At 35.9% G+C, this 17,066-nt stretch overlaps 1 protein-coding gene across 10 annotated transcripts in view; it reads right to left on the reverse strand.

Moving 5' to 3' along the window:
- The window catches only part of UTRN (utrophin), a 446,938-nt gene that overhangs the window by 97,890 nt on the left and 331,982 nt on the right, over positions 1-17,066 (reverse strand). For all 10 annotated transcript variants that reach the window (XM_025049288.1, XM_015592099.1, XM_015592098.1 and 7 more), the window contains one exon: positions 10,336-10,465. In XM_025049288.1, the coding sequence (XP_024905056.1) occupies positions 10,336-10,465 (130 nt within the window). The remainder of the gene's footprint in view (positions 1-10,335; positions 10,466-17,066) is intronic.

Below are 17,066 nucleotides of genomic sequence, written 5' to 3' on the forward strand. Positions count from 1 at the left end.
ATACTTAATATAATTTAATATATTACAAATATTATATTTATTTTACATTTATAAATTTAAAATAGCAATTTCTTTATTGTGTTACAAAGATATTTAAGAAAGAACAGATAACCATCTTTTAGGAAGAGGAAAAGATGAAAAAAGAAAGGAGAAAGGAATGATCAACCCTGAAGTTTTCTCTTGTCCCATTATCTTTATTCTTCAAATATGCAAATCAGTTGGATGGCATTTACACTACATTTTCCTTTATACTTTTGGGAGAAAGACTGTAATATGGCTCACTGGAATACAGGTAGAAAACCAACCTAGACCAGAAGCTGAGACTAGGATTTGTCATTAGCCCTGCTCCCACCTCGCCCTTCACTCTGAAGCAAGGTGCATGACCAGCTGGTCCTACTTGCACCAAGTGGGGACTCTATTTTTCTTATGCTGGGAAAAGTAGGGTCCTGAGGCTTCTTTACCTCTGAAATTCAATTTTATAGGAAAGGCAAAGCCACCATAGAAACCTTAACAATAGAGGAGAAAAAAAAAAAATCCCCCCTCTGTGTGCTTATGCAAATTTTTTTTTAATTAACAAAAAGTATATATTTCTCCCATGAAATAATAATAGAAACCTATTAGAATCAGCCCAGTGTTGTTTTTAATAAAGATTCCCCATATTTATTATATTTTCTTCTTAATTATATTACAAACAACTATCTCCATTGTGATTTTTTATTCTTACAGTTTAAAGCCTTATAGCATGCATGTTTTATTTCTTTCCATCTCGGTTTTTCATGCTTCAGTGTAGAGATTTGTTGTCCTCAAGATATAATTACGGAATTGAGTTGGATTGAATGGAATTTTTAGCTTTAGTTTTTATTGAGAAAGCTCAACTTTATAATTTTAAGTGGAAATCTTTCTACTTATTTTTAATTCCTCCTCCTATCCATGTAAAGCATTTATAAAAAGGGTTTTACTGTAAAAGAGGTTTTACAGTCATTTCAAGTGTGGTAATTCCAAACATCTTATTTGTACTATGTGCTTTTTTTGCATGTACGCATAATTGTACTGTTATATTTCATCAAGAGTTGAAAAGGAAACTTGAAGAAAAACAAATATAGAAAAACACATATGAAAACATAGAAAAACATTTTCAGAGTAGCATCTTCACTCCTGTACAGTTCGGAGCAAGGAAAGATTAGGACATCATATGCTAGTTCCAATACTAAGTATTTATATCATCATAGATATATTCCTTATCTCTTCGAACCTCAGTTACTATCTATAAAGCTATTGGCACAAGCCTGGCACATAGTAGTGCCTCAAAAAAAGTTAATTTCTTTCATTTCTTTTATTATTATATTACTAAGACTGGGAGGTTTAGACATCTACAGAGATTTTTCACAATACAAAAACGAAGTTGACAGGCCAACAAGAATTCAAGGGAAAAAACATGTCCTCATATCTTTAGAGACTCATCTAAACTTGTTCTCTCATTATTTCTCTCTTCATTAACTTCCATTTCTCCTTGCTTTTCTCTCTCTTTCTTCTCATGACCAAAACATGCTTCTGATTAAAATGGGAAATAAATTCTTCTGAAAATTTCCTCTGATTACATGATTAAGATCAACTTAATCTCTTTGAAATGATCAGTGTTTAAGAGGACCCTGCCCATTGCCTATTCTACATGGTGTCTGATGACAACAATTCATTATGAATCTTATTATAAGTACATAATCAAGTGCCATTAGCTGATTACTGTAATGTTTCTAATTATGTTCATCTAATAAATTATAAAGATGACAATAGTAAGAGGCTATCTAGAGTAGATTAACCTGCTAATGCGTAGCCTAAATCTTTCAGCAGGGGTATGATATTGCAGATCTATCCATTTTGCCAAGGGACTTCTCAAGTTCTTTTAAAAAAAGGGGGGCGTACAGTGAACATGAACAGATGCATTCAGGAAAAAGCATACTCCAAAGTAAAGAATATCTTCCACAATTGCAAAATGCAAGGTATTTACAAGGGTGGGGGAGCATGGAGGGGAAATAGGAATACAGATCACACTATGGAGGGAGATAAATAGCATTTCTGATCAAAAGTTAATGAAGGAAGAACTAGACAGAGATCGAATATTTTTAAAAGTTATACTCTGCCAGTAAAGTGAGCCTAAGTAAAAAAAAAAACAAAACCCAGCATGGAGCTGAGGAAGAAGAAGGAACAGATTATTAAGAAGATTAACCTCCAAGGAAAGGAGCAGGAACAGCAGAGAGGTCCTGGAACAGACCTAACCCGAGATCCAGCTTTCAATTTTCTATAACCGAATATTCCCTGAATTTCCTCACACTAAGGGTAGTTCTGTAACTCATTCAGGGCAGACATCTGTGATGGACACAGCAGACAGGACACTGAGGGCAGGAAAGTAATACCGTAAGGGGAGAAGAGAAGCTGGGAAGGTAAGTTTTGGGAGGGTAAAGATATGTTTTGTTCACTGCTGTGTCATCAGTATCTAGAACATCACCTGGCACATGGTAGGCATTCAATAAGCACTTGTTAAATAAAAGAATAAATCTCCGTATAAAATCTTTGACTTGGGGGAAAAAAAAAAAACCCCTCCCCTTTCTCCTTCAAAAATCAAAGGACGGGAGCCTTAGATTAAAAGTATTCTGTTTCTTTGCCACACTACTGCCCATCCCTCCCCAGGCTGCTTTCCTGTGGGACACGGCAGCCGAGATTTGATCAAGCTAGGAAAGAAGTGCTGAGCTTTCTACCCAAGCTGAGCCATTCTTATAAAAGAAGTTAGGTATGTCTCATATTTACAAATTGCCAAAATACGTGAGGAGTTCTATGAAAGAGGAAAAAGTATGCCTCTGCTAGGATTCCATTTTTTTAAAAACGGCAAACCCTCTAATTCACTCTAGAAGCATCCGGCTTTCAAGAGGAACAACAACAAAGTAAGTACAGGGCCACAGTAAGAGTTTAGTATCCTCTTATTCTGTGGTTAAATCTGAAAGTTACATCCCAGATGTTGATCACAATAAAATACATACATGTAAATTATTACCACCTTTTTTATGAGGCAAATGAAATTTATGGATCGTTGTAACAGTGATTAGAGAACATAACAGATGTGGACAAATTTTAAAAAATGCTGTGTCCATAAAACTAATTTTTGTTATCATATAATTCTTCATCAGGAATGTTAATTCGTTTATTCAAATCGGATTTCATTACTATGGTATTCATTAGCAGGCCAAAAAGTTTTTGAAACTTTTATGCAATCAATAAGGTTACTGAGCCGGCTCATGATATTTTAGAAAAATTAAAGACTAGATTCATTACATCCATCCATACATTATAGCAACTTTAAGTTGGGAGAGAACACATTGCTGCTATATAGCGAAGAGCACTGGAAAAGAAAGTAAAATTATATTTTTCTGTCCTTTTTCACGCATTACAATTTTACTCATCTAATTTGGACTCGAGAAGCTAATTAAATTATCGTCTTGGTCTACAGGCCTGAAAGCAATTATTTATCTGCCAAGTTTTTATATGAAAATTAAAATGACAAAGTCTAATACTGTGTAAACACCTTGTCCCTCGGTGCTGGGAAATCAGTGAACTGGTATGTCATTCTATTAAGTAGCCTGACATTCCAGTTAAAAAACAGAAAAAAAAAAAGCAACAGTTATAAATATATTTAGTTACTATATGAAATTTTTTAAAGTAGAAAAAAATAGAAAATAAAATCGTGTTTCTACTGAATATCTAGAATCCCTTTTGATTATTGGGGTAGCTAAGATAGCATGCTATGATGGTTAAGAGCGGCGAGTTTAGCGACGAGCCTGAGCAGGTGTGTCAGGCTGGGAAGCACTTGGCTGACAGTGTCCTTCCAAACCTCTCCATCTCAGTTTCCTCACCTGCCAAGTGGGTGGTGAGAATATTCACACCTCAAAGAGCTGTTATGAGAATTCAAGGAAAGAAGGCATGGAGGTGCTGGGCGATGCCCGGCTCACTTTAAGCACCTGATAAAAATGTTGGCTTGTAAACATCCACGTTGACTAACGTTTCGCCCCTCTCTCTTCCTTTCTGGGTTGGTTCTTTCTCCATCTACCATGTTTATACAGAGGACCTGCTCATCCCAGCAGACCCTGAGCTCCATGTTACTTGAATCCTAGAATGTGCTAAATCTAAAAAACGTCTGCACCTCCTTGGTATGAGGGTGTGAAGTATATGGTCACAGGAAATCTAAGAAAATGAAAACTTGTGAAAAGAGGCAGAAAGAAAGACATGGAGAAAAGGCTTCTGGGTGGCATTCCAGTCCTTGTGGCCGGCCATTCCAGCTGTGTCCTTGCCCTTGCTGTAATTTGAATATGGGGGCTAACAGATTCCTTCTTTTGCCCATGAGTATAGAAGTTGGATGTCTGTCATTTACAATGAGTGGGTTTCTAATTAATAAAGATATTATTTCGGAAACAAAAATATGCCCTGTGGAAAAACACCCATTAGTTTTACTAGCCTAATTACTTAGGATGTGTAATTTGGTCTCATATTATGAGATGCAAGGAAATAATTACTGCTGTTTTTTTAGTATAACCTTAAGTTACACTGAGAAGTATAAAAGTAACTTCTACTAACGTATATGTTAATTTTATACTTTTACTCATTTAATGGTCATGAAATTTTATTTGCACATGGTTGCTAATACTGGCATAAAATGCACTGACATAGTGGACTGAAAAATGTCACTTATTACTTCTTTGTTATACCATAAAATATGTGAGATTTCACATAGGAGAAAAAATAGTCCTAATAATTGGCTTTCTAAAGTATTATGAACATTTAATAATTAAACATTTAATAATTGAAACAGTATACTCTGAGTTAAAATATTTAATACTGCTAAATATACAGAGCCAGCTGTCAAAGACCAAAGAGGAAAAATATTAACTCATATATATTTTTTGCCTGAAAAGATGATTATTAACCATTAATCACAGGTATAATAATATATAACTTCATAAAGGTTCATATGAATAAACATATATATACAATTATATACACTACATACACAAAACTATAAACAAATGAACAAACTAAAGTAAAAGCTGCGTTTTTTTTCTGTGACTATCATTTAAATGACACAAAATAAACTAACCAACTACACCTGGCTGAAAAAGAAATAATGTTCAGATAGCATGGAATAAAATAATAGATGCAGTAATAGTAATGCCTTGACTGAACTAAATTTTAAAGAAGACTAAAGGGAAATTTATGAACAAAATAATGCAATCTTTTTTTGTCTTAAAGTCAAAAGCTGAAGAGAGGAAAAGAGCTTTCCTAAACCCACAATACAATGAATTGTACAATTTTCTCAACACTTTTAGAGGAGAAATAGCCTATTAAAGTGTTAGCAATTTTATTTAATAATGACTACCATGACTTTAAATCACAAAGTGTGTGTGTGTGTGTGTGTGTGTGGTGTCCATCTGTACATGCACCTGCCCACATGAGCCTGTGGTGTTGCGAGAAGGATGCGCATGTGAGGCTCTAACTCGCCTGTGCAAATTTGACTGTTAATCTGAACTGCAGATAATAAATAGGTAAGAAGACACATGCATTCCCTGATTACCTCAAGAGGTTTGGGGGCGGGAACGGGCTAAGAACAACTGTGGCTGAGTCCCATCGCTGTCTTACTCATCTACTGTCACTATGCAGCTGTGCGGTTTTCAGAGGAATTCAAATCTGGGACTGAAAACATTAAGAGGAGGTTGGGAGAACACGGGAGAAGCCAAGAAACATTTGTACAGGGTTAAGATGTTCTGGATATTGAAAGTTAAGACAGAGCTATGAGGTCAATGGCCAATGAGCAGAGAGAGAGAGAGAGAGGAGATAAAAATGAAGGGATGGCTAAGGAAGGTCACGAATACAGCAGTTTAGTGCTCTGTTCCTGGGTCTATCCTACATTAACTGATGACCTTGGTCAGCACCACAATATTTTCTTGACCTTTGTGTTTCTATTTCTTTAAAAAGAAGGCATTCTGTTTGATCTGCCCAACTCACTGAAGTAGGAGAATACGAAAGTGGTCTGAAAAGTAAAAGAATTATATAAATGATGAGAGATCTACTGTTCTATTGTTCTACTTTTAACACATATAAACTGATGCCTAAAATAAAGTGAAACACAATTCAACAGCATTAAGGCAAAAAATTATATATTGACATGATAAAGAATAAATAAAATTAAGTAGTTTCATATTGCTCAAACAAGATAAAGAGACTAGTGTCAAAGTTCTGAACATCATACAATTTCTGTAATTATTCAGGTAATTTTGGTTCAATTGAAAATTATAGTTGGCCTTTGAACACTGCAGGGGAGGGGAGTGGTCAGGGGCATAGACCCTTGCACAGTCGAAAATTGAGTCTAACTTTTGACTCCTGATAAACTTAACTACTAATAGTCTACTGCTGACCAGAAGCTTTACCGATAACATAACATTTTATATTTTAGATGTATTATATACCATATTCTTACAATAAAGTAAGCACAGTTGACTGATACCTATTTTATATGTTAAATGTATTATATACCGTATTCTTACAATAAAGTAAGCTGGAGAAAAGAAAATATTAAGAAAATCATCAGAAAGAGATAATACATTTATGGTATTTATTGAAAAAACTGTAGCTACTTGGATCTACATAGTTGAAACCCACATTGTTTAAGAGTCAACTGTACTTCTGAGAAAGTGGCTTTTCTATGAGCTCATTGGATTTTCACTGTTTTCTATACAATATCTATCTTGGCTGCTTAGATCATTTTTCATATTCTTTCAGGTTCTCAATAAATGAGAAAGGTTACTAAGCTGAGTTTCAGACACACGTGTTGCTGACAGTCAGAGAGATGACAGGGGCCAGGGAAGCACAGAGGTGAGCTGGGAGTGGAAAGGGTCCAGGAGGACAGAAGTCTGGGTCGAAGGAGAGAGGTGAGCAGAGGTTAGGCTGGCAAATGAGAAAGGAGTTGCAAATCAGGTAAGAGAGACCTACAGACAGAAATATCAGGATGGGCAACAAGATAAAGGCAAGTCAGCCCATTACCTGCAGAGAACATCATGGAAAGTTTGGTGTTGAATGGACACTAGTTTGGCATAGAGAGAGACACATGAGATGCTGCTACACAAGAAAGCTGAGGCCAAATCACTGTGCTGCCTGTATGCCAGGTAAAGGAGCTCGGATTCCATTCTAGGGCTACTGGTGGTTTTTAAACCAAGGGAACAAATGCCAGTTCTGTGTTTTAGATATATTATTGATGTGTCTATGTTAATGCACAAATACCAATTAAGAAAGTATTGCAAAGGTCCTAGCCAAAAACGGTAAGAGCCTAAACTATGAAAGTAATATTAGTAGTGATTTTTAAATATTTAAAGTCTACATACTAGAAAGTTGCTAACAGAGTAGATCTTAGAAGTCCTCATCACAAGGAAAAATTATTTGCAACTATGTGAGATAATGGATGTTAACTGGACTTATTGTGGTGATCACGAATTATATATATTTACCAAATCATCATATTGTTACATGTCAATCATATCTCAATAAAACTTGGGGGGGGAGACGGGGGGTGAATATCTAGCAAACATACTTGATGAGATTCTTTGTCAGCAACTGATCATTTGGTTATCATATCTCAATAAAACTGGGGCGGAGGGAATATCTAGCAAACATAACTGATGAGATTCTTTGTCAGCAACTGATCATTTGGTTGAAATTGTTTGCTTGTTTTTAACAGCATTTATCAATTAACAGATGACCAAGAACAACTCACACCTGTGCTACTCAGTAATACCATAAAACTCCATAGCTTACAGTTAAAAAAATAAAGAAGATATACATACATATGACACTATAAATGATAACATAACAAAATGAAAATAGGAGCTGGGGGGAAAAAGGCATTGTCAGAGAAAAATCATGGAGAAAAGTATTTTCTAGAATAGTTACTTAAAAGTAAAGAGATGGCTCCATTTGGGTGTGCCCCTCTGGCACAGTATACATACCATACTCAGTAAGTACATGCTCATTAAATAGAATTTTTAAACTCATATGATTTTTCCCTGCTCCATCCTCTCCGACACCAAACTTTAAGTAGCATCACACAAGATAACTAATGTTCAAATGCTTCCTATTTCTGATAGCAGCTATACAAAAGTCATGATAAACAACAAAAGTATAAAAGCTATTATGGATAATTTTCTTTCATTTTCAAAACAGGTAAAATCAGCCAGCATTACAGAAAATAATGTCAGGAAAGGAGAAAGCATGAAAATTGTTATTCGTAAAAGAAAAAACCTACAAAAAACAAAAAAAAAATCATAAAGTTAAATTAACATGACTTTTCCCTTGCCTCCTAATTATAACCTGTAAAATCGGGGCTTAGAAACATCTTGAATATAAGAGCAAAATAAAAATTCAAAATAGAATGTGTGGGTTTTTCGTTTTTGTTTTTGTTTTTTACCCCTTAAACTGACTGACCATTGAGGAGGAAAATTTATAGCAAAGTGAAGCTTTAGTGATACAAAGCTTTTTCACTGTTGTAAAGTAGCTTGTTATAAAATGTTTCCTCTATTCTCTGGAAAGTACTGAGGAAGCAAGGAGATGTGAAAAACAGATTTAAGGCAGACTTTAAATTGGATAAGGTGAGACAAGGGAACTTATTTTTCTTCCAAGCTTAAAAAAATAAACTACAATAGCACCTTCTTTCTTGCTGTATTAACTTGGAATGTTCTGCCTGACTTTCCAGGGCCTCTGTAATCTGAACCAGACAGCACGTACCAGCTCCTCACTCCTGCTGCCTTGTCCAGGCACAAGCGCTTGGCCTCCAGGCCAGGCTGACCAATTCCCTGACACACAGCCACTCTGCTCCTCACTGCTGTGCTGCTTGCTGCTTTGGATGATGCTGCCCAGTGTGGCCATCCTTCTTCCTTGAACCAAATCACTTCCTACCATACCCAAGAGTGCTCAACTCAGGCATTCATTCACTCAATGACTGTGTAGAAGGCACCCCACCCACTATATGCATGTGTGTGTGCATATGCACATGTGTATGTTGTGTATGTGTACATGTGCATATGACATATATAACACTACTCGGAATAAGTCTTCAAAGGTAGAAATAACAATTATGAGAGATTTGCAGACTATGGGAGTTGCTAAAAGGTGGAGACTCAACAATGACTTAGGTCCTTGGTAAACTGTTGACCCAACCAGCAGAAAATAAAAATTAATGCTAAAAAAGATAATAATAATGCTGTGTGTGTATCCCACAGACATACATATAAAAGTAGGCTTAATGGGTCAAGAAAATCATGACCTTGACGGGAAATTTACTCAGATTGACGTAGAACTTCCCTGAGAAAGGCTGAGTAGAAAAATGGCTACCTGTCCAAATGCCTGATCCAGTTCCAGCCACAGTCAAAGAGAACATTTTCCAATTGTACTTCCAAGTAAGAATGTTCGTGAATTACACTGCTGGACAGAGCCATGGCAGCCTTGCAGATCTGCTTTGATTATGTGAAATGAATGACTGAAAACTATTTTGAATGGTATGTTTATTTTTAAAAATGCAACAGAATGCTCTTATAGCCAACAATGAAAAATCATAATAAAGATATAAGCTGGCACCAAAATTCATCTCTTGAATTTACTGTGATTTATTGCTATTTGCTAAGGTAGTTATTATTTCAATTCTAAGCCGAAGTACACCAATAGTACAGGTTATTATTTTTTAAATTAAATTCTATTGTCTGCTTGTAAAAGAAAGGCACTTTTGTATCTTATTTTAAAAAGTATTCTTAAAAAACTGAAATTTAAAACAATCTTACTTTATAGATAAGATATGTATTTAAATACAATATTATATATTGTATTTAAATACAATATTATATATTGTATTTAAATACAATATTATATATTGTGTTTGAATGCGATTCTTTTACTTGCAATTATTTACTATATAATCTGTTTAGATATATGAAATGTAAATTTTTATTTTTTAAATTATTTTTAATGCCAGTATGCTTTTTAATAAATCAAATTCTCTGTAATTTCCTTTTTAATAATGATATGGAAGTATAGGATCATTTTGTTTTTTAAGAATGTAGACATTTGTTAAATAATTTATTTGATTCAATCATTTCTAGAAGAAAAAATTTTAATATCAATCAGATCCTGAAATACTGTAAGAAAATTTTTAAATGTCAGATCCTAAAATGCTCAAAAGAAATTTCTTACTTAATTTTGGTTGTTTATTTTCTCACATGTATTGTTTTGATGTGCGAAAGAAGCCAGTCTCACCTGTTTTTGATTGTAGGTTTCTCCTTGGTTCTTCAGGGGCCTCAATTGGCTGATCAGCCAGGAAAACTCGAGCTTGGTCTATAGCATTCAGGACAGAATATTCTTTCTCCTTTAACTCTCGTCTCAGTGCCTTTGCAAAAAGAAGCAAAAGTTGAATTTGTAAACTAATGTGTTCACCAAGTTAAGGAACATCTTAAATTAGACCCCTTCTGACCACACTTGTCAAGGGAATGACTAATAACCAGCATTTATGTGAGATTAGAAGTGAAAAGTGTAAATTTTACACATATGAATGATGAAACAACTGAATAAAAGGAAAAAGATGATTCCTGTAGAATTTAAATATGCAAAAAAAGAGAACACTTTACAATATTCACCTCAGGGAAATTGTTACAGTATATTTGAATTTACACAAAATGTACCTTTAGGGTTATCACTACTGTCAGATTGCTAAAATATAATAGCTTGTTCTAAGGCACTTTTTTCCTAATAAAACTGACAAAAAAGTTACATCCAATGGTACAGAAGAAGGTAATTTCACAAGTAATGAGATCCTCAGAAGTGTTTTACATTCTTTAGAATATATTAAGAAAAAATAAGTGATAGAAACAAATTAAAGTACATGAAATCAAAACAAAACCAAAGAACACACATAAAAGACAGTCTCCAATTATCTTAAAATACGTTCCATATCTCATGCTGAGGCAATTACGATTTTTCCTTTGTGAGGTTTTTCATGCATATCTATGCTGTTCAGAACAGTTTGTCTTCAGTACTTTCGTTCTTTTAACTAGGGTTAAACTTTCACCCCTGCTACTATAAAATCTGTGATGATTAAGACTAATTGACTAGAATTTAAAAACAAAACTCAGCCATTACTACTGCAGGATAAGAGTAAATCAAGATTTTCTCATGTGCTATTTTAATGGTGTAGCTAGATCAAAAATCATTGTTAATATTGTTATCCTCTTAAGTTATGCACATAAACACCTACTGGCTCTCATATTTTGCTTTTAATGCAGTTCCCTGACAATATTGAAAGTTTATTTTCTAAAATATCACACTATAGTAGTATTTTAGAATCAATAGTCTTTCCTTCTGAACATAGCTATTGTTTTTAAGAGCATTTGACATAAATATGTTGGGGTGATGAGGTATTTCTAGGCTAAATTCTCATCTTTCACAATAAATAAAAAGTAAACATTAAAGATCTAGAAATACCAAAATATTCATATGATGTAAAAAAATGGAGCTAAACACCAGAAAACACTGATAATAAAGTTGAAAAGGACCTTCACGGGTGTGGGGGTGGGGGGGTGAGAAGTATAAAGAAATGGAGTGACAGAGTGCTGTTTTTTGTGAAAAGCACTGTAAATATTTTTGAATTTTAAATGATGTAAAATTACGACAATTAAAAATTTAAACTGAAAGAAAGTAAACACCAACCCACAATTTAGACATAGTAATAAAGTGCAGGATGTGAGATGAAATAACACTTTCTCTAAAATCCATAGATAACGTTTATGTGTCCTTCCTAGCCTCTATATAACCAAAGACTGACCATGAAGCAAGCACAAGGCAATTCTCAGATCAATTATCACCTACGCACATAAAATAACTATGTTGGGGGAAGAGTGACAAAAGCTCCACTATATCTATTTAAGAAATGCAACTTGTGAAAGAAGTCCCCAGGTGTGACATTGCAGGAGAACAAGATGATCTTCTGACATTTAAAGTTTCTGTTATACAGAAATAAAGGAGACACAAGAAAAATGGGGAAAATACATTTTTAATCCAGAAATATATACATATGCATTTACAGGTCCTGAGTCAATTCTTCTTTTAACATAGATTTATTGTTAGAGCAAGAAGCTCCAGCTGAATGAAAATACTCCTAGTATGTACTTTCAAAACCAGTTAGAAATATAAAATAATGATATGAGAAAGCATGTTGCCTAAAAGACAGTAGTGAAAAACAGTAGGTAATTTAGCAGAATGATTGCTATATATTTTAGTGGTCAAGAATATTTATCCTCCAAACCCAAAACTTAACCAGTAAATTTGGGAGCAGTAAAGATTTTTTAAATGATGTGCAAGGGCTGTGCCAGATTTCTTCCTTTTGAAAAGGAAGTACCAGGAATACACCTACTAAAGGCAAGCTGCTCAGGAGAAGGTGAAGGAGCCAGAAAAAACACCTCCTCACTCTGGTTCATCAAATAAGATGAAGGTTTCACAGCCAGCATTGAGAGGCCTGGCACAAAAAAGGACCCAGGAAACACCAAGTGGTTGATGATGTGGGAAGAAATTAAAAACTGAAAGAAGACAGAACATAAAGGAATGTGACTCAGAGAAGGGAGAGCACAAGCAGTGGTGGTCCTCGGGAAACCTAAAAGATTATGTATGAGGCATATATTTCGCAGACAGTGCATCCAGATCTCATGGTGGGGAAAGAAGATAATATGATCCACATGACTTAGGCATATAGTAATTTCTGACTGGGAGTTCTAGATCATTATTAGTCCTCAAAGTGTGCATCGGGGAGGGGTATGGGGAGGAGAGATGGTAAAGGGAGATGGGTCTTGAATCTATTTTTAGAATTTCAAAAATCTAAATGGATATATATATATATATTTGTCTACAGAAAGGATAATTGGGAAAATTGACCTGTCAACTTCCTTGATGGCTGGAATTTTATCAATTTAACATGAATGCTTTCACAATGGATAATTTCACTGACTGGCAGCTGGCTCTGCCCAGACATCCACATGGCGGATTCCCTCATCCGATGACGCTTTCTCAATGAAATCCAGGCACCCACCTTATTTAATGTAGCATTCCACCTTTTCCTTACATTTCCCAGCGCCGTCACTCGGCTTAACCATTTGCGTTACTTCCCACACTTGTCACTTTGTAGTACACCAGGTAAATATTTAGTTATTATGTGTTTATTGTCTGTCTCTCTCAGATAAAGTATAATCTCCACAAGGCCAAGGACCTTTTGTTTTCTTCCGCTGTAATAAATGAGGCACCCACATCAGTGCCTTGGAACCTAGTAGAGCTTAGGTGGTTCTAAAGTGCTTCCTGGATGAAGTGTCTAAATTGAGTCTTGCAGAGGGAGAAGGGTAGTCTCAACAGAGGAAACTAAACGCTAGCAGAAGAATAAGAGAGTATGACATTGTGTGCACTCAGGGAACTCCATATATTTAGAGCAGATAAAGCAGCAACAGCCAAGGTGGACAGATATCAGGTCACAAAGACCACTGTATGGTGTCCTAAGCATCTGAGACTTACCCAGTAATAGGTGCTGGGAAGCCAGTGAAGAGCTGGACAAGGTCAGCATGGGGTGGGGGGTGACTGTTAGATTTACATTTTTGTTTTTTACAATATTGTCAGGTCTCCTAGATTCATAAAAAACAAACCTAGAGTCTGCGAAAGCCGCACAGGACTGGAGAATCTATTTTCCTTCCTCACCACATTAAACTCCAGCACTTCATAAAACAATCTGCTCTGCACAGCGTGTTGACAGGGAATGTCTCATGAACTCCTTTGATATGCCAAGGTAGAGAAGTACAGGAGGCAAGCATGGGCAGGTGGGAACCATACCACCTAAGTAAAAAATGTGGGTCTCCAGCCCTGATGCCAACTCACCACCCAAATATCCTAGAGAACGGGATACATTTAATACTATCTGTTCATACTCTATTTTGCAAACTTATTTTTGTTATTCAATTTGTCCTATTTCAATTATATTTAATTGCATGTCAGTTATGGGCTTAACTTTCAACAGCATTACATATATAATCATTTCACCACCCTTTACCTCTCAATTAGACAAAAAAGAAAACCAGCATTTCCTAACCACCTGGTGAACGTTAATGATAAGATAATTAGACTCCAACAGAGTTGTTTTGTATACAGAGCTACAAAGTAGCATTTAGCTTTAGGTTCGATATCACATGACATATATGGTCTGCCTTAAATAACATAATCTAATTGGAATTTTTTCTATTTTAATGACTTTATATTTTCATTCAAAACAATTCTGTTATCAGGCAATAGCAAGTATTGGCGAGGATGTGAAAAATTTAGAACCCTCATACACTGCTGGTAGAATGATAAATAAAATGGTACAGCCACTTTGAAAAACAATCTGGCAATTCCTTAAAATGTTAAACATAGAGTTACCATATGATCGGGCAAGTCCACTCCTAGGCGTATACCCAAGAGAAACGAAACTCTATGTCCACATAGAAACTTCTACACAAATGTTCACAGCAATGTTATTCATAATAGCCAAAATGTGGGCACAACCTAAAACATCCATCAACTGGTGAATGGATGAACAAAATGTTGTATATCCATACAATGGAATCTTATTCAGCAATGAAATGAATGAAATACTGATACATGATACAACATGGGTGAATCTGGAAAACATTATGCTAAGTGAAAGAAGCCATACACAAAAGCCTGTTACTAAGAAACGCCCAAATAGGTAAGTGTAAAGAGACAGAAAGTAGATTAGTGGTTCCTTAAGGCTGAGAGATAGGGGGAGAGATAGGGAATTGATTGTTCATAAGCATGAGGTTTCTTTTGGGGATAATGCAAATGTTCTAAAACTGGACTGTGATGATGGTCGTATGACTCTGGGAATATACTAAAAGCCACTGTGCTGTACACTTCAATGGAGTGAACTTTACGTTATGTTATCTCAAAATTGTTATTAAAATAATAATTCTGTTCTTTCTCTCAAAGAAGTGTTCTAGGTAACGTGTTTATTTTCTAACCTCCATCCCCACCCACCTGCAAAGTAATGGCTCATCCCACACGGTTAGTATGTTCCGACCTCAGTATTTCCAGAGTATTTTGTATTCCTCTAACACAGCTCGTCCTGATGTATTGTCAGTTCTTCCAAGGTAAGGCTCATGTCTTAATCATTTGAAATTCTCCCCAATGCCTGCCTAGCCATATATAGAAAGCACTCAATATATGCTTGAGAAATAGACAATATAATAAGGAATGCTTTCAGAATTAAATGCCATGTAGGAGCTCAAACTACGGCCAAGCAGAATATACCAAAGTCTCCCAAATCTGATTATCCTAAATTGGAATCATTAGCAGATTCCACTTAGCTTTGGATTATTTGAACTATCTACTTTACAAATTATTGGTAAATAATTTTTGGATGCAAAGTTAGTTTTTTCCTAGCATCTATCAGCTAGTAAGTATTAAGTATTTCAGTTTGCTGTTGATCATTTTACTAATAGCTAATATTCTTTCTCTCCCTAGATAAACAAGGAACTTATCTCACTGAAAAAGTGGTGTGGGCTCACGCCATCTTCCCCCTTTTTACCACATCCTAGTCCATCGGGGAACTGCATAGGGCACAGTTTCAAATAGTTTCAAAAACAACTGCAGTCATTAGATTAAAGGTTATATCCATTATCACTATTGTGTATCAAACCCATGTAAAATTACTGGCTTAAAACAATGACAATTCGTTTTTTGTGATTCTGTGGATTGGCAGTTTGAGCATTTCTTCTGCTGGTGCCACCAGAGATTACTCCCGAGGTTGTAGTCCTCTGTGGCTTGAATGGAGTTGGAAGTCCAAGATGGCCTCACTCACACATCTAGAAATTATTACTGACTATTGGCTGGAGCGCCCCAGTTTCTCTCTATATGGTCTCAAATTGCCTAGGAGGCTGGACTGGGCTTCCTCAAAGTGTGATGATTAGTGTTCCCAATGGGCAGTGAAAGCTACAAGATCTCTTATGGCTAAGGCTCTACAACAGCTCTGTCCAATGAAACTTTCTGCGACGGTAGAAATGTTTTAACACTGTGCTGTCCAATACGGTAACCACAAGTTTCTTGTGGCTACTTTGAACTTGAAATATGACTAGTACAACTGGGGAACTAAACTTTAAATTTTACCTAATTGTAATTGATTTAAGTATAAACGGTCACATGTGGCTAAGAGTTATGTTAGATGGTGCAGCTCCAGAATTCACACATTACTTCCGCCACATTCTATTGTTTGAAGCAAGTCAGGAGGCCAACATGAGTTCAAGAGAATGGAGAAATATACTGACTTTCTTAATAAGAGGAATGGCAGTGATCCTCTGCATAGGGGCTTATATATAGACGCATGGTTCATTATTATTACAATCCACAGCATGGGATAAGGGGGAAAGAGAAGGTTAGGGTCGGCATGGGGGTTGGTAATATTGTACATAAGTACAAAGGCATCTCAAAGACAGCGGTATGTGAAGAAAGAGCTGAAGAAACTGAGAGAGGCAGCCATAAGAATATTTGGTCACAGAGCTATCCAGTCAGAGGGAATTGCGAGTCCAAAGGCCCCTGGGGACTGCTTGCCCAGCTCCGCTGGCTGGCACTGTCAGAACCGAGGGAGTGGAGGATGACGGGGCCTACTTCTGTCAAGATATTTTATAGAAGGAAAAAGAAGTGTTCGTGGTTGATGGGAGAGACACCTAGTAACCACACACTTCCTGATAGAGAAGACATGTGGCTACCTTGCTGACTCAAGCCTTTGCCATCAACCTAAAAGTATTCTGTGTGGCAGCCTGTCACAAAGCTTATGCATTTTCCATTCTAGTACCTGGGTGGAAAGAGCCTCAATCCTCCTCCCAGACAAATGCATGTCAAATGAAGCTGTGGTCTACAATACAAGCAGTAGACTAGAATCCGCTGAACCAGGAAGAAGACATAAAACG

Source organism: Pteropus alecto, unplaced genomic scaffold (assembly GCF_000325575.1).
Source record: "Pteropus alecto unplaced genomic scaffold, ASM32557v1 scaffold185, whole genome shotgun sequence".
NCBI classification, from domain to species: Eukaryota; Metazoa; Chordata; class Mammalia; order Chiroptera; family Pteropodidae; genus Pteropus; species Pteropus alecto.